We start from the raw sequence: 18489 nt of genomic DNA, 5'->3' as shown, positions 1-18489 counted from the left end.
GGCTTCAGCCGCTCCTCGTGGGCTCTCCCTGGGGGCTTTAATGACCTTGCTTTGAGAGGTTTTCTGACTGAGGAGGTCACCACCTGTCCCCCACCTTGGGCCTGGCCTGTTTTTAGCTCAGCCCTTAGTGCTGGGAGCACGCACACACACACACACACACACACTCTATTTGCCAGAAGGAAGCCACTAGGTCCAGCCCATCATTAAGGGGGAGAATCAGATTCCCCCTCTTGATGGGAAAAGCATCATGTCTGGAACCCAACACAGGACAAAAGCATTGCTGTGGCCACTCTGGGAAAACAATGTGCCGCAGAAGACCAAGTGGAGTTCCCTGATACAGGCTCATCGCCCTCGGCTTTACTGTGTTATTAATTGTCTGTGGGTTACATGTAGCTCTGCAGCCCAAGAGTCTTTCCGGGACAAGGCAGGAGCCGGGCAGTATCTGTAATCACCTCCGTGTTCTGAGGCTCGTTCCACGCGTGTGCTGTGCACACAGATCCCTCCTCATGCCTCCACCAGTTTAATCCACAGATGTCCTTCTTGGCAACGTTTTACAAGGAGAGAAACCAGAGCCCAGGGAGCTGAAGAAATTTACCAGATTTGGCTGAGTGGAGAAGTGGCAGAGGTGGGGTTCCACTCGGGACAGCTGACTCAGCTCGGCGCAGGTGGAGCCACCCCGCGCACCTCCATTTGCGTCCTTTGCGCCTCTCTCCACGCCACGAGGCTCACTTGATACAGTAACATGAGGGCCATCCCAGACGTCGCCCTCTCCTCTCCCCGGATATCGCCTCTGACCATGAGTATTCATGGACTTCTCTGTATATATCAAAATTAACATTCTCTCCAGCTGAGATCAGCCGGCCTGCCAGGAATTCGGGAGTTTGGCAGGAAGGCTCCGAGCGCCCACTTCCTGCCAGGACCTGCGCTAGCTCTCAGGAATCCAGACACAAGACATTGACTGTCACATGGGGACTGAGATCTATTTGAGGGCAGGGACGGTGCCATTTTGGCTCCGTAGTTGGGCACACTGTCAGTGCCCGGCATCGCGAATGGAGAAGGTGAGAGGGTTTTTGTCTATTGCAGCTGTGAAACCTGGGGCGAGTGATGACCCCTCCAAGCCTCAACTTGCTCACCTGTAAAATGGGGATACGGATGGATCTTGCACACCTCACAGAGCTGGACTGGGAACCTTGTCACTGAGCGGGTCTCCATTTTTACATCAACTTCCAAGTCGAGTTTGGGGCCGATGCAGGACAACATGTAAGACGCTCAGTGCTAATGGGCCCTCGATAAACAGGGCTGTAAGGGCACTCTGGGTCTTGAACTCCAAGTTCAACTGAAGTGGATGCAAGGGGGAGGAAAAAAATGAAACAAGTCATTGGTCTTTCCCGTTCCCACCTCCAGAGGACACAGCTTCGATGCAACAGGATGGATGTTTGGGGGTTGGAGGACTGGTGTTCCCAGAACAAGTATAAACCTGCAAACTTTTTTGGGAAACTCTTGATCTTCCAATCCAAGGGTTGGGGCTAAACATCTAAGTTAGTGGATTTAACCAAATGCAGTCAATGGCCCTAGGAGGTCGTCACTTCATCTACCTGTGTCTGGTTGAGGGGTGTCAGGATGAGAGGCTGGGCAGCCTGCTCGAAGAATGTAAGGAATTAGTTCATCCTGCCCGATGTTGCGTTTGTCTCTCTCTTGGCCCAGTTAGCACCAACCTCTGTTTCTGTGTTCGAGGTAGGACGTGGCTGGCGAGTCCCGGAGAGAGGCGATTGGCATTATTTGCTCTTGGAAATAGCAAGAATATTTGGCCCTCAACACAAACCCCAGCTCTGGGCCTAAAAGCTAAGCCCAGATATGTTATATATTTATTCAAGGCAGCAATTGGCCAGGAAACGACTATAAAACACACATTTTGAATAAAAGGGAGATTTATGGTGCATTTGCGAATCTGAGTCATATCTCGCTGCCTCCCCCAGGCCAGAATCCCTCTAATCACTAACATACCCCCGGCTTGTACACTCGGTGGGCACGGAATTGCTTCCTTCTGGCCCCGTCCCGGGTAAAGATGTGATGGGGATTGTGCTACTTTATGTGACAGTCAGTAAATGAATTGCCGATTCATTCTGCGCTTAGATGGGGGCTGGGTTTTGCCTTGGGAAGAAAAAAAGTGGGGTCCTTTCAGATGTATCTTTGATCAGTCGAGACTTGACAAATTATTTTCCTAGGAATTTCTCTATCCTCTGTGCCACGGGGAAAAATGGATTTACTGTAAAAGAATAGCTTTTATGTCCCAGAAATTAGAGCAATGTCCAAGCTGTTCTTGGGTCCGTCTCCCTCCCTCCCCCCCCCTCCCTCCCTCCCTCCTCTGCTTTCCCTTCAACTGTATTTGTCTCCAGGGAAAGGAGGCAGGTAGCAGATAGAGTTGGGAAAAGCTGGACCCGTGTTTTAGGGACACACTTTAACCTGCAGGATACCTGCATTGTGTTCCGGCAGGACTCGGCTCTAACCGCAACCATCTCCTGCCCATGGTTTAGACCCTCACTTATCTGAAGCCAGAGGCCGGAGCAGAAGGTCTCCATGTTATTTCCACGTTGAGGTTTTTATCAGCTGTGGTACAACCTCAGAGAGAATGTATTGAAAGTGCAATGGCGCAGGGCCGCCGTGGACAGGTGGGCAGGCCGTGCACTGCCCGTCTCCGCTCAGATGGGCCCGTGGGAGGGATGCGCTCCGCCAATCGGCCCGGGTGGCAGCTTTGGAAGGGAACTCGCGAGGCGAAGGAAAGATTGGAGAGCCATAATTATAATGAAGGGAGGATCTCGGGGATCTAGGTGGAAGGAAATGGGAAAAAAAAGTTGAGTTTGGCACTAGATTCACGTGCACTAGCAGTTTCGGTCTGTTTATTTCTCCACTCAAGATTCTGTCTCGGGGGGAGAGAGGAAAGACATGGAGGTGGAGATAGAGAGATGGAGTTGGAGAAATGGAGATGGAGATGGAGATGGGATAAAGAGAGATGGAGAGATGGAGATGGAGATGGAGAGATGGACATGGAGATAGAGATGGAGATGGAGAGATAAAGATAGAGATTATCAACCTCTCTTTCATCAAGTTTTCCTACCCTCTTGTCTAAAGGGGAAGAGATCTTGGATTAACAGCTTTGCTGTCTTAGTTTAGGCTTTCCTAGAAGCAGACCCCAAAACTGGGATTTGGTGCCGTGTTTTATTTAGGAGAGCAGGTGAGAAATGAGATGAGGAAGGGAAGGAAGCCAGCGAAGGGCGTGGTAGCAACAGGTCACTTCTGTGAGCAACTGGGACTCAGTCCTGTGAGACCCCTCTAAAGGGGTCTGTGTAAAACCTACTCAAGCCCGTTGAGCATCGACCTAGGATTTCGGAGATCTCGGTTCGATTCCCGGTCAGGGCACAGGCCCGGGTTGGAGGCTCGATCCCCAGCAGGGGGCGTGCAGGAGGCAGCCGATCAATGACTCATCATTGATGTTTCTCTCTCTCCCTCTCCCTTCCTCTCTTTGAAATCTATAAAAGATATTAAAAAAAAAAACACAAAAAAACCCCACCCTACTCAAACTCGTCCCACCAAGGAGACAGGAAGCTGGGGTATTTACAAACCAACTTCTGTCCCTCTTTACTTCATTCCCTGGCCTAGCACACACGTGGGGCCAGAGAAGGGCTTCAGGCAGAGAAGGGACACAGGTGCTGGAGGTGGGACATCCCTGGTGTGCATGGGAACCACCCTCCAAAGCTGGAGGTGACCTGGAGCACGGGCGCCGGAGACAGGGCTGGGCACTCACAGCATCTGCTGTGTCCACCGAGACCACGCAGGATGCGAGAGGGGGAAGAAGGGAAGACGTGATGATGATGATGGTGATGCTGATGATGATGGTGATGATGATGGTGATGATGATGATGATGGTGATGGTGATGATGATGATGATGATGGTGATGATGATGGTGATGGTGATGATGGTGATGATGATGGTGATGATGGTGATGATGATGGTGATGGTGATGGTGATGGTGATGATGATGGTGATGATGATGGTGATGACGATGGTGATGATGGTGATGATGATGATGGTGATGGTGATGATGATGGTGATGATGATGAGAGCAGTAACAGCAACAATCACCACCGACTCAGCCTTTCTCAGCTCACCGTGCCGAGCGCTCCCGCGCCAGGCAGCGGGCTCAGGCTTTGCACGCATCGCCCGTGAACCCTCACTGGAGCAAGCGCTCTCATCGCCCTCATTTCATAGGTAGCTCCGTGCGGGGGTCACAGAGGTTAAGTGACTTGCCCAAGGTCACGGGAGCAGCAGTTGGCAAAGGGAAGTGTATGCGCCAGAGTCGGAGAACAAAGGCGAGAGTCTCACAGCCGCCTGGCTCAGTGCAGGTGTGTTGCGTTTGTTAACGAGAATGATAGTTCGCCCCCGAACAACCGCCGGACCCCCCAGTGGAGCCCGAGAGAAGCATCAGGCACCTTCTGGCTCGGACTGGTACCCAGCTCTGTCGCTGACCAGGCTGGCTGTCACCCCTTCGTGGGTCGCCATCCCTTCGCGCTCAGAGTAGAACAGGTGTCCCGCCTTCCTCAGAAACTCCATTTGACCAATGGCCAGGAAATGGACTGGGTTTTGTCTTACTGTTTCTATTCCTGGTCGCAAAGATAACTCGTCTTCATCACCACAAAAAAGGAGTGCCCAACAAAGCAAGGGAAATGCTACAGCGCACGGCCCCCCACTGTTATTCAGGGCTGTACGTCCTGACCGGTCTCCCCCGTGAGAGTGAAGGCGGCAGGTGTGTTTAATAAAACCGAGGCGCTCCTTGTTCCCGGCTTCTTTACTCACCACGTACCTTGTATCTTCTTAAATCATCTTCACAAATGGGTTTCCGGTGGCCATGTGCCATGCCATCGTCGGGGCGTACGCCGATCTATCTAACCAACCCCATGTTATTGGATAATAAAGCTGTCTCCAGTTTTTATGGTTAAAAAAAATTCATGATGAACTTCTCAGGAAAGAAATACGTACGGACATTCCCAATTATTTCCTTCGGACCAGCTCTCCAACGTGGAATTGTCAGATTCAATGATTGGCACAGTTTTAAAGCTTTTTCTATATTTTGCCAAACCCTCCTCCTAAAAGGCTTTATTTTTATTCCAGTCGGCAGTTTCTGAGATGTCCTACTTTCTCATTAGCAATAGATACCATTGTTTTTAATATATACATTTGCTAAGTCAGTGAGTGAAAACGATATTCAACTTGCATTTCAGTGATGAAAGTCTTTCTTTTCAAGCATTTACTGAGCAGGCTTTGGGACCTCCAAAATATTTCAAATCTGGCAATTCATTCACAGAAAGAGCTCTTTCAGAAAGCCGAGGATTGGGTGTTACCTGTAGCATGACAGATATAGTTTTCTTTCTGTGTTTTTAAATATATCTTTATTGATTTCAGAGAGAGGAAGGGAGAGGGAGAGAGAGAGAGAAACATCAATGATGAGTCACTGATTTGGGGGATTGAGCCCAAAACCCGGGCCTGTGCCCTGACCGGGAATGGAACCGCGACCTCCTGGATCCTAGGTCAGTGCTCAACCTCTGAGCCACGCCGGCCGGGCTCATTTTTTGATCCTTTGGAGTTCCTGATGGTTTTCTTTTCCAATGATGACACACATTCAATGAAATCAAATAACCCCATTCCAGGGACATAAGCGAGTGGGTAAATCTATTCAGCTCCGTCGCACTCAAGGGCAAAGGGACTGTAAATAGCTTGAAAGGAGCGCGAGAGCAGACGGGGTGAGGAATTCACCTGTAAGACCCCAACTCCTCCCCTCCGCTGCCTAAGTCCCCGTCTAGCCAGTCAGCAGAAAGAGCAGGAAAAAAACGGATGTTCAAGCCCCTTGTACTTTTTGAAGCACATGGTATTTATTAGGCATTAACTGGCACACAAATATACGAAACAAGTACTTAGGTCTCCCCCACCCCCCTTAGCAACATAGGACAAAACCGCTGGAAGACGCTCGCGCACAAACACTCACACACTCGCACGTACTCGGACCTACTCAGCCTCGCACATTACCCTGTTCTTTTTATTAGGGTCGGTTAAAAAAAAAGAATTTATTTTTTTTTTAAATCAAGAAAGCAAAGCACATTCGAAAGAGGGAAGAAAAAAAAAAAAGCCAACTTGGTATTTGAGTATCAATAAAATTAAAAGCTCTTGGCCAGCTCTCGTGCTGGATTTCATTTCATGTTATTACTTAATTAGAACTCCTATTTATAAATAAATAGTACCAGTAAAATATTACATCTGAAGAACCCTGCAATAACGTTTTACTTACACACTTTTTTTAAAAAAACAACAACAACAACACTGTTTTCTGCTTTCCGTAACCACAGTCTGGTGTCGGCACTGCGTGGGTCTCCCGGAGAGAACCGGTCCATGAGCGAGTCTTGCCCCCTCTTTAGAAATCGTGGCTTTGGCGTCTGCATCCGGGGGGCCGCGGGCGGGAGGTTTGGAGGCTGGGGGGCTGACTTTGTTTTTTAGCAGGACGAATATTTACTTTGGCTTTTTGGCGGCTCTTGTCAGCGCGGAGCTTATCACAGTTCTGCCCGCGTGGAAACCAGGGCTCTCTAAGTTTTTCCGAGCGAGCTTTCCGGCTGGGGAGCTAGAGGCCACGTTTTCAGCGACAGATGGCTGCAAAGACCCAGAGCTGGAAAAAGACGGGAGTGCTGAGTAAGATATGACGCCAGATGGAGTCCAAGGTCATCCTGACTCCCCTAGAAGGCAAACTGGGCTCCGTGGTGATGGGGAAGGCAGGACATGATCAGAGAAAAGCTGGGGACACGGGACCTTTTCAGAAACATCCCTTGGAAGAGGTAGGTCATTTCTTAGTCAAGGGGAGAGTGGCGAATTTCGGTTTTAGGGGCGGCTTCGAGGAGGGGAACCGCACAAGTACATACTTTGAAACATACTTGCCTCAGACCTCCCCCGAAATAAGGGACTGGGTCCCGTTAAGAAAATTGAAAGAGAAAAAATATATTATTATTTATTATATAACAGTGTCAACATTAACACCAAGACAGGAAAGGACTCCAACTCCGAGTTAGGACAACACACTCGATGAGGCGAGACTCGCTGGAGACCAAAAGAAGGAATCGGGGAGGCCCTCCGGAGGTGGCGTGGACGTGGCCCGTGGACGGGAGTGGTGGTCGTGGTGGGGACGGGACTCAACTTTTTTTGTTTTTTTAAGTTTTGAGGCGAAACGACAAAGTCACATTTTTTGAATTGTGGTTTCAGGCTACTGATTAGATCAGTAAATGGGGGTCTCGCGTGCAGACATGAACGTGGGTGAAATGAATCTTGTCCGTGGGTTCTCTCTGTGACTGTCTCTCTCCCTCTCTCCCGCTGTCTCTCTCTCTCTCTCTTTCTCTCTCTCTCTCCTCTCTCTCTAGCAAATGTCTGTTAGGAAGCAGGCCGCGCTTTAGCTATTCTCGCTCCACTCTGGCACCATGCCGACCCCATGCACAGAGTGGTACTGGTGTGGGGACAGGGTCCTTGGCACGCCGTGGGAGTAGAGGAACTCAGACGGCTGCAGGCCGCCAGGGGACTGCAGGCCAGTCTGGGGCCCACACTGCCTGACCACAGGCTGGTGGGCCACGGAGGTCTGGTGCTGGAACATGCCCTCTCCGAGCTGGGGGGAGCCGTGGTTGGCGATGCCAGCCAGCCGGGGCACCAGGGGCCCCGAGGTGAAGTGAGCCGAGAAGTGTTGGTAGGGTAGCCTGTCCATGGGCTGCACGGTGGTGACGGTGCAGCTGCTGTAGGAGGGCATGCTGGGCCACGTGTTGCAGCTGATGTCCTCCAGGCTGGGCACCGGCTCGCTGGGCGGCGCGGAGCTGGCGTACATGCAGGCCTGCCGCTGGGCTGACTCTGTCCTGTAGGAGGCGCTCAGGCCCTGCTGCTGGGGGTAGCTGGGCCGGTAGAAGGGGTCCTCCTCGCTGGGCGATGTCTCCATGTAGGGCTTCTTGTAGGGATGGTCTGCGGTGGAACATTCTTCGTCTGCTAAGACAGGAGCAGAGAGACCCGTGAGGCCAGGACCAGCCACCCTACGACTAAAGGCAGACTCAAGTCCCCTAGGACCGAGTCCGGCCTCCCTTCCGACACAAAGGGGTGGACCGTCATGGTGGGGACCTGGCCATGGAGTTCTCGGCCCACGGTCTGACCTTTCTGAGCTCGGTCTCTCTGTCTGCAATACGGAAAGGGTAACGATGGCATTTTTCTACACGAGGAATCGTGGGGAATGAAATGAGAGAACGCGTGTTGGTCCAGAGCACGGCACAAGGAAACACTCAATAAATCAGAATTATTGTTCCTGTTATCTTCCCTCCTCCCCGGCCGTAAATTCCACGAACGCAGGGAATTCCCAGCACCTGGTTCATACCTGGTAACAAAAACAGTAATAAAACCAGCGCTAACAGTAAAAACCACACACCGAGTGCTGTAGGTCCTCTCCATGAGATAGCCTAGCACTTAATTTCCACAGCAGCCCTACGGGGTGGGTCCTGCAATTATCCCCATTCTACAGAGGACAGAGAGGAGACACAGGGGTTAATACACTTGCCGAGGCCTCATATGGCTGACAGACCGTGGAGCCGGGATCAGAAGCCAAGCAATCTAACTCCCAAGGCCAGTGCCATGCAGCACGGACAGAGGGCACGCAATAAATACCTGTGCAACGGATGGAGGGCAGATGGGTGGACAAGCGGGCAAATGGACAAGCAGATGGGAGCGTGGATGAATGGATTTCCAAACCCTCTCCTGGAGCCTTACGCGAGCGCCTGGTTAATATCTGCTGAGTCAGCACAAGTTAACGTGTCGCTGCTGAGCGGGCCCCCGCCGCTCCCGAGGCACAGGTGCGCCCTAGCGCGGGGCAGTGGGAACGTTCTGACCCCTTCGGGAACTAACGAAAGTGCTGGGCTCTCTCCTAGAGAGAAATCCTTTGACTCTGGACTACATCGCCAAACAGCTCCCCAGCCGGGGAGGGCGGCCTGGGTGTGGGGTCCACCCCGACACCTTCGTTTTCCTCGTTGTCACCGTGACACCCACAGGTAAGTCGGAAATCTCCCCAACCAAACATAGCTACGCCAGGGTTGTACCCACCGAGCAGCCTGCACGTTTATTTTCAGCTATACTCTTTCTGGGCCACCTCTGGGACCCAGAGGACGCCCAAGGATTTGTCCGAACAAAAAAGTGAAAAAGGGCAGCCACCCTTCCAGGTGTCTGTCTACGTCATGCCAGATGTTTGAAGACACCCAGAAGAGCGAGTGACCACGCTGGTCACCTTTCAACTGGGCGTTGTTTTGGCGTCTTGAAGACATGGCCAAGACTCCATTTTTTTTTTTTTTGTCCTGGTCGCCTCCCCCTCGATTTCTTCCCTCCAGTCTTCCTTCCACCCTCAGATCCATAAATCTGAATGTTTCCATTGTTGCTGGAGTCGGAACCTTCGGGTTTTCCATTTAACCAGGGCGTTCCCCTTTCAGTAATACAGCTGCAGGGTACCCTTGGCAGGAGGGGGGAAAAAGGCAAACCAACCGTTCCGAGTTTCTGATCCCCTTCCAGGTCTGTTACAAGTAAAAAAAAAAAAAGGGGGGGGGGACAATAATATGCAAAAGGCTGGAGCCCATTTTGGAAAATCGTAAAATTACACATTCCAGTCTTCCGTGCCCCAAAGATCTGCTGCGGAGTCCGGAGAAAGGCCCGATCCTGGCTCATTGATGAAAGCGGGTCCCGAGCATTCTCAGATTCCTCTCGAACCTCACCGCATTGTAAAGAAATTCCAAATGCAGCATCCAAATCTCAGCTTGCGATAAATGCTTTGGATGTCATCTCTGCGTTTATTTCGGTTACGATTTGGTTCCTGTCTTTTTATTGGGAGCCCGACAACTGATCGACTCTCCCAGACAAGTCATGTTTACCGTCCACGGTCAGGGAAGGAAGGGGCTGTAGGCCCCGGGCAAGTCCTGGGTGAGATGAGCCCACAGCTCGGTTTCTGGAAGGTCTGCGAAAAGCGCGGTCCTGGGACCCACCCGAGGACCTCGGAGAGCAGTAAAGCTCCTCCTGCTTCTGACCACCGAGCTCTGCACAGCGATGGGGAAAACCCTGGTCCCTTGCACTTTTCTGGATGCTGTTGATTCTGGAAAAAGTGGCTTTAATGACGAATCCAGAACATGGATTTTAGGGCACGGAGTTCTGTCTCTGGCTCTCGCTGGCTATGTGACCTTGAACGAACCACTGGGACCTTGCCAATCTCAGCTCTTGACTGCACATGACGAAGATACAGAAATTTCGTGTAGGAATCGAGGTCCTAAGAAGTGCAGTCTAGCTTCTGTCTTCCTTGCGCGTAAAGGAAGTGTTTAAATCTTATCTAAGTAACTGAGGTCGACTCTTTCTTATCTCTCTTTCCCCTTGGAAGACTGGACAGCTGCTCGGTGAAGGTCATCCAGTACCTGAAGGTGTCTGGGTGGGTCCCAGAGCTGGGAAGCTCATGGAGCTGCTTTCAGATCACTAATCCCATTGAGCAGGTATCGCCACCATTCTCGAATGGGTCATTCCCCTTGGCGGCCGAGTTCATTCAGACCGAGACCCCAGAGGCGGATGGTGAGCAGCCACTGCCTTGCTGAGTGATCTTCAGCAACACAGAAGTGGAACTACCGGTAATCCAGGCCTCTGACTCACCAGACAGTGCTCTTTCTGCTGGACGGCCCCAGCCTTTGAGCTTAGAGAAGGTGAAAGGGTGGTAACCTTGGCTCAGATGGATGGATGGGTGGGATGGGTGGGTGGGGGGAGGTGTGTGGGGGGATGGATAGGTGGGGTGGGTGGGTGGGGGGAGGTGGGGGGGATGGATAGGTGGGATGGGTGGGGGGGGGTGGATGGATGAATGGGTGGATTTTAGCTCTTAGTTTAAAATAGAAGGGACTGGAATGCTGCTGGAGGACTGTCCCTGATTGGGAAGCCATTCAACTTATTTTCTTCCTTATTACCTGTCTCCCCCAGTGGAACACAGGTTTCACGGGAGCAGGGAGCTCTGCCATCTTGCTCTTACCCCAGTACAAAGTAAGTGCCCAGGCAATATCTATTTGACGAATGCATCCCAGATCCACCCTCAGGTGCCCTCAGGTTAGATTGCTGCCGCAGGGCCTCAGCGATCAAGCCCAGCCTATTCGTCCTCTGCTTGCCCCTGAGAAATGGGGAGGGGGGGCATCTCCCCTGGCTCAAGGAGCACAGGGAGGGTCCAGTGAAGGAAGCCTGTGAAGCTGCTCTAAGAAAGTGTATCACGCTGAGCAAATGCACCCTGCAAACCCTTTACCATATCCAGTGCCCCTTCCCCTTTCACCTCTGACTTCCCTTTGCATATCCAATTCCTGAATGGCTCGCCTAAAATCTTTATTTAGGTTGCCCTGGGTTTCTAATGGGGTGGGGGTCGTCGGAGTGGGAGGGGGGAAGGAAGACAGGCAAGTGCTCTCCCAGGCCCCGGGGTCCGGCTGTGGTTGAGTGGCATTGATAAAAGACCTTCCCGGCTCCATCCATCGGGACAGATAGTTTGGAGACAGCTGGGCCCAAACACAAGGAGCCCTCTGGCCTGCCTGGCCCTTTGACATTTCATTGCGCTGGCCTCCCGGGCTCATTGGAAGGGAGACAGACAATGAGGGGAAGTCAGATAGGGAGTGGGGCAGCCAGGGGCCAGGGGAAAGCCACCCATGGAGTTATCACTTAACGGGAATCCCGAACTGGAAGGAAGCCTCCGCTGATTCCTTATCACTTTACAATGGAGGCTGATGATGAATTGCTTTTTTGTCGTCTCTGAGGCAGGCAGGACAGACAGAGCCTGGCTGGAATGTTCCCTGTCCCCAGGAGCTTTCTCTTGGGGGTGGAGGGAGGTGAGAAGGGCAGAGGTTTCTGGAAGGGTGAAAGGAGCCCGTACAGGGTGCGAGTCCCATGCACCCCAGTGCATAGGTCGCCCTGTGGATTAGGGGTGGGGCCACTCACTAGCTGGGTGGCACTGGGCAGGTTCCTTAGCCTCTCTGAGCCTCGGTGTCCTCATCCATGAAAAAGGGGTAATTCTTCACCTTGTTATCTCCAGCCCATCACCGAGTCCTGATTCCACCACGTCTCCCCACAGCCTGGTCTGAGCCACCGTCAGCTCGAGCCCCAGAGCCCCCTGCAACCTCCCAACTAAGCTCTGGTGTCAATTCTAGTCCCCTCCTATTCCGGCCAAGTGATGGCTTCAAAACAAACGGAATCCCATCACTCACTGGTTTAAACCCCTCTGATGGCTGCCCTTCGGTGTCAGGATAAAACCTAAAGTCCTTGGAATGATTCACAAGCTCCAGCTGCCCTGGCCTTTGGTTCACTCCCCAAGGGGTAGGGGGCAGGCTCCCCATCTTCCCAGGGGCTGCACACGCCCTTTCCTCTGTGCCTGGACACCCACTATCCTCCTATCCAGCTACTCTGCGCTTAAATTCTTCCCCGATCCCCCCGAGTCTGATACCCCCTTTCAAGTTCATTAGCACTTTGAGTATCCCCTTTATGGCGTCTGATCACCATTTCCACCCAAGAGCCATATAATTAGATGTCACTAGAATGTCTGATCCGCTGTGACGAGCGAGCTGCACCAGGGCAGGCTGAGCACTTACTATGTCAGCTCCTGTTTTAGGTGTTTTATGAGGATGGTCTCATTTCATCCCCTAACAAGCCCACAGGGTGGGTACTATTGTTATGCCCATTTTGCAGGAAAGGTAACTGAGGCTCAGAAAGTCAAAGCAGCTCGCCCAGGGCCAAACAGCTGGGAAAGTGTCACCTATGGCCATGTCTTGCAATGGACCAGCCACCAGCTCCAGCCTACCCAGTGGCCACCTTAAGTTGACCACGCGTTCACGCGAGGATGCCACCAAGTACCCCGTGAAAGTCACGTCTCCTGTCATCACAAGCGGTTCCCCGGCCAGGCACACGCGTGTAGGATGCTGCTGAAAATACTGAACCGAAAAAAGCGCCTTGATTCTCTGCAACCTTCTCTTTTGGCCTGGCGCTGATTTAACAGGCCGAGCTCCCTAATTCAAACCTGCTGAGCGCCTGACCCAGTCTCTAGAGCAAGTCTCCAGCGGAGGGTGAAGTTTTGAGATTGTTGCTGAGAAGCAAAGGGAACAGCACAGAGCGGTGGCTCGGGGCCCGGGGGAGCCTGCAGACCAGGCGTGGGTTCAGATTCCGCCTTCAAGAACCGCCCGCACGTGGTTTCACCTTTCTGAGCCTCAGTTTCCCCATCTGTAACGTTGGTGAATAGAAGCACCTATTTAATAGCGTTACCGAAAAGGTTGCGGTCTGGACCCGAGGCAGGCCACCCTTAAGTATAACAGAAAACAGGATTTCCGGGCAGGGACCTGTGCTCCGTGAGACATTCCTCCTCCCCGCTCGTGCCTGAACCGGCAGACACGTTTGCAGGCATCTGGTCTGCAGCCCACCCGCCAGAGGGCCTGCCGGGAGTCGGGCCAAGAGGTCTGGGGGGAGTGATACTGTTCAGGCCTCTGAGATCCAAGGAGCTTGGATGGGCTGCAGGTAAGTCCGGAAACCTCAGCCTCAACCCAGGTCAGCTCCCCAGCCTGAGCTTGGACCAAAGACAGCTCTTCCCTCCTTTTAAAATGCAAGATGAGTAACTGTCACAGAGTCAACGTGGTGAGTTTCCTCGTGTGACCCCAGCTCCAGAGAAAGCCACCAAAGCTTCGTTTCCATTGGTCCTTATTACTGAGTTGTTGCTGTTTTTTTTAAAGGGCCAAACGCTGGGCACAGGATGTCCAAAGGCACTACTGAGGCTTTGGGATACATCAGTCTAAAGACTAGGATCTGGGCCAGCCTGAGCCAAACAGCGACTGCTACTGAGTCAACCCTGTGCTGAACATCAGCTTGATAGCACGGCGTCTTCACACCAAGCCTATGAGACGGTCCACACAGGCACAGGTTTGTTTTTTTAAAATGAGGCACAGAGGGGTTAAGTGACTGGCTCCTAACCAAAATTTGCAACTGGCAAAGATATGATTCATCCAAACTGTCTGATTCTGCAGATCATGGGCATAAGCACCAGGCTACATGGTCCCATCCCCCTGTATCCATTTTCTGAAGCCTTCACCTAGGTGAGCAGCCTTCTCTTTGCTTCTCCCTGGGACACGATTTCTGGAGTGATACCTGCCACTTACTCAAGCATAGCTACCACTTCCCTGGGTGCTCACAAGTATCAGGTGCTCTAGGAAACTTAGCACCATTTACAAAGCAGGCCACTGAAGCACAGAGAGCCTGGAACACCTGCCTGAGATCACACAGGAAGCTGGTAGCAGACGTGAGACTCGAACCTGTGTTTCCATGGCCCCATTGTCTTTCCTGTCCTCACCCATCCTGTCTGCAGCTCACACCAAGCAATGGATCTAGTAAGCTGAGCTCAACCACACCACCCATGTCACCTGTTTCCATTCGGGCTCAAAAAAAACCCCCCAAAAAATGGGCCACCAGAAAGTTCCTTCTTTAGTCCCTTTGGACTCAAATGACTAAGGAAAAGCCATCCATTTCTTATTTGGCAAAGGAAACTATGAGTGTCTCAGACACCAGCCCAGTAGATTGAAAAAGGGGTGCAAAGAAGAAAAAAATCAGTTGTGATTTTCTTTCTTTTTCTTTCTGTGCTGATTTTGATCTGGAAAGGAAAGGAGAGCTCAGAATCCACCTGGGAGAAAGCCTGGCACATGAACTAAACCGGCACATCCAACGAGAAGGACGATCCCAGCAGCACGGCTTGTGATACAACCAGGCACGCTGGAAGCCACCTGCCTGTCCGCTAGTGAGAGTTTTGAGGTAATACTTCCTCTTCATCACTTAAAAAAAATAAAATGAGGCAGCTCTGGGTTCAGATATCTATAGCATATTCTGAAGTTTTAAAAAAATGCAAGCTGCACAATATATACAGTTGGAGAGTAACTGCTAGAAGTTAAAACAAAGCTATTTTTAGTTATGTGTGTGCGTGTGTGTACATGAATAAAATACATTTGGACCTTTCAAATAAATTTTCCCCACGGAAGGAGCTAGAATTGGGGGAAAACATGGTTTACTGGTATGGTTTCAATTTCTTACAATCTCTGTGTACTTTTGTATTGTTTGCATTTTTAAAATAAATAAATGCAGTTATGTGTACTTTTATTTTTTTCCCAAGGAAAGGAAAGAAGTAGAGGAAGAGGCATGTTGGGCAGAGGATGTCACACTCACCTTTCCTCTTGGTGCAATGGTAAATTTGGCCGTGCTCCTGGGGCAGTGGGTATGGGTTGGGTGGGGGCAGAAGGTCCTGGGAGGGTCCGGACACACCATTCTCACACTGGTACTGGGACCCCAAGTTGGATGAGGTGGAGAGAGCTCGAGGCTCACTGCTGAAAGGGCTGTGGTTGGAGGCCACTTTTTGTCTCACTGTGCTCCTGGGAACCACGGGATATTCTTTACTGAAAGAGAGAAGATGGGAAATAACATCGATCGGTGTCCTGATACAGATCCTCCCACTGGCTGAACCACGGGGTCAATGAATCCACCAGAAAAATCACAGAATAAAAACAAAGGGGTCTTTGATGAGCAAAGTGATCTAATTATACTCAAGTGCATCATATGCCTTGGATATACATATTTGGGCACTAACTTTTCATGCCTTATACATTAGGCAAGTAGGTTTATGAATAGTTCTACGTGTATGCAGAAAGGTAAATGAGTCAAGAATGGATAGTCAGGGATGATCCTAAATTACCCAACTCTGAATTTACTGCTTGTGCCTTAGAACTTCCTTTAGAGCTGCTGTACTTGTCACCACTGACATAATATTTAACTTCTCCATGCCTTTGTTTTCCAAGGGGTAATAAAAATCCCCAGTTCAAAGGAGTGTTGAGAGAAGAAATGACTGAATACATGTGAAAAAAACTGAACAATACTTGGCACATAATGAGTGCTCAACAAATGACAGCCATCATCATTATTGTCATTGTTAATGTATAATTGGTGTCCTTTGCAATCCATGCATTTTATTTTGTGCATTTAATCACATTATTCTAAGAAGTAATCCACAATCTTCACCAGACGAGCAGGGAGGTCCATGGCACTAAACAGGCTCAGCATCCCTGACCCAGAAGAAATACATATCAGTAAATTCCAAACGGAGTTGTGCTTTTTGCCATGACCCAGAACCAACTCTTCTTTAACTTAGTGCATTTTTTTAAATTAAGTTTTTATCCAAATAAGTTCAGCCTCACTCTGAGCAATAATATCTGTGAAATTATGGGCTTGTGATGCTAATTACAGTTCCTCTAGTGCTGCTAAAATAAATTCTTACCTATCAAAATCAAAGAGTACACCTGAAATCATCTCACAGAAGAAAACACTACACCTAACACATTTTGAAGGCTGCTGCATTAACCCATTTTATCCCCTCTATGACCATAGAAAGTAGGTGCCTTTCTTGTCCCCATTTTAAAGATTAGGAAACTGAGGCCCAAAGAGAGTAAGCAACTTGCTCATAGTCACAGAGCTGGAAAGAGACACACCAGAAACTTAACCTAACAGTCCCCTTAATGATTCTAGACAATCTCCTAATTACTTCCATTAATATTTAAAACACAATGTGCTTTATGGGGAGCAGGGGTTTGGGGTTCACCACTCCCACCCCTCAGGGGTATAACGACCTCCACTCTGGGCCCCTGCCTTTGTCTCTCATGTGAAAGCACGTCAGAGTAGCCAGGCAGGGAACACAAAGTGTCCGCCAAGTTTCCATGAGGCTCCAGACACCCTCAGGACACCCAGGGGTCTCCCAGCCGAGATTTCCCGTGGCATGTGCCATCTCAGAACCAAAGCTGGAGCCATCCCGTGCAGCCACACCACTCAGAATCTCCCCCTGGGTCCCACAGGCTGAAAGGAATGAAATTAGCTTTATAGTTCTTGCTTTGCGGCTCCAGCTACGTCATGGAAAATGAAGAAGAATTATAATAATAAAACATTAAAGTTGTCAAATCTCGCTGGCAATTCTATTTGGGTCTGCTTAGTGGAAGTTCTGGGCTGTCGGAGCTCCCCCAAAAGGAGGGGGATCTTAGTTTTACATTCTTAATGGAGATGGTTATTTTTTTTTAATTAAAGAAAATAACTCCCAAAAATGTTGGCTGAGGGAGTTTATAAGAGAGTGTATCAATGGGCCCTGAGGAATTCTACATTCCGCATTGCCAAACTGCAAAATTACTGTCTGGAAAGGGCAAGTCCTGCCTTTGATTACTAATGCTCACAGAGATGGGAAAGACGTTTCACCCCAATAACCACTTGTCCCTCACAGTGTGCTTCTCTCTGAGGAGCCTGAAACATCTTCCCCACCATCCATCACGCCTGAAATACGACGGCTGCGAGCCCACCTGACAGGTGTCGAAGTAGGGGCGCGGGAAGGTGAAGTGACTTCTCAGTCAGTAGGAGATGGTAGAGACAAAGGGGAGGAAATGCTGCAATCAAACCACATTCGGGTAATTGTCACTGGGCTCATCAAAGCAACACGATCAGTAGCAATACAGGGGAAAATCTCTGAAGTCCTTGTGATGAGAAGATAAATTATATTTCTCCACAGCTTGAGAGCATCATTGAAGAATCCAGGGCACAAGAGGATGAAAATGAGAGTTGAGAGGCCCTTGTGTATCAGGAAAGAAGGGTAGCAACAGAGGGCTGGTGTTTCATCACCAACATCACCACCATCATCATCACTACCATCACCATCATCACCATCATCACCATCACCATCACCATCATCACCAGTACCACCACCATCAGCACCACCATCACCACCATCACCACTACCATCACCACCATCATCCTCACCGTCACCACCATCACCACTACCATCACCACCACCATCATCACCACCATCATCATCACCATCACCACCATCATCACTACCATCACCATCACCACCATCATCACTACCATCACCACCATCACCATCCTCACCATCATCCTCACCATCACCACCATCACGACTACCATCATCACCACCATCACCATCACCACCACCATCACCACCACCATCACCATCATCACCACCATCACCACCATCACCACCACCATCATCACCATCATAATCACCACCACCATCACCATCGTCACTACCATCACCATCATCACTACCATCACCATCACCACCATCATAATCACCACCATCATCACCATCACCATCACCACCATCACCATCCTCACCATCATAATCACCACCACCATCACTGTCACCATCCTCATCTTCCTCCAAATCGCCCACATTGTCCTGTGTCTCCTGATGTCCCAGCCGCGGTACTGGTTGACTTAAATGCTTTCCCTCATCTGATGCTAGCAAGAACTCCACTTCATGGGTATGATTAGATTTACTTTAGAGGTAAAGAAATTAAGTTTCAGAGATGTTA

The 18489-nt window shown here is 50.4% G+C and overlaps 1 protein-coding gene across 6 annotated transcripts in view; it reads right to left on the bottom strand.

Annotated features, from left to right (window-relative positions):
* Positions 1-6357: 6357 nt before the first annotated feature.
* The window catches only part of TBX5 (T-box transcription factor 5), a 37956-nt gene continuing 25824 nt past the window's right edge, over positions 6358-18489 (bottom strand). For 3 of the 6 annotated variants that reach the window (XM_081122792.1, XM_081122790.1, XM_081122791.1), the window contains exons 8-9: positions 15296-15522; positions 6358-8059 (exon numbers count right to left, since the gene is read on the bottom strand). In XM_081122792.1, coding sequence (XP_080978918.1) covers positions 7482-8059; positions 15296-15522 — 805 coding nt within the window. In that variant the 3' untranslated portion in view covers positions 6358-7481. The remainder of the gene's footprint in view (positions 8060-15295; positions 15523-18489) is intronic. The other 3 variants (XM_081122793.1, XM_081122795.1, XM_081122794.1) reach the window with 1 other exon arrangement.

The sequence above is a fragment of the Miniopterus schreibersii genome, assembly GCF_964146895.1.
Source record: "Miniopterus schreibersii genome assembly, chromosome: 20".
NCBI lineage: Eukaryota > Metazoa > Chordata > Mammalia > Chiroptera > Miniopteridae > Miniopterus > Miniopterus schreibersii.
Note: the sequence above shows the minus strand (reverse complement) of the source record. Positions and strands in the feature narration are given on the sequence as shown.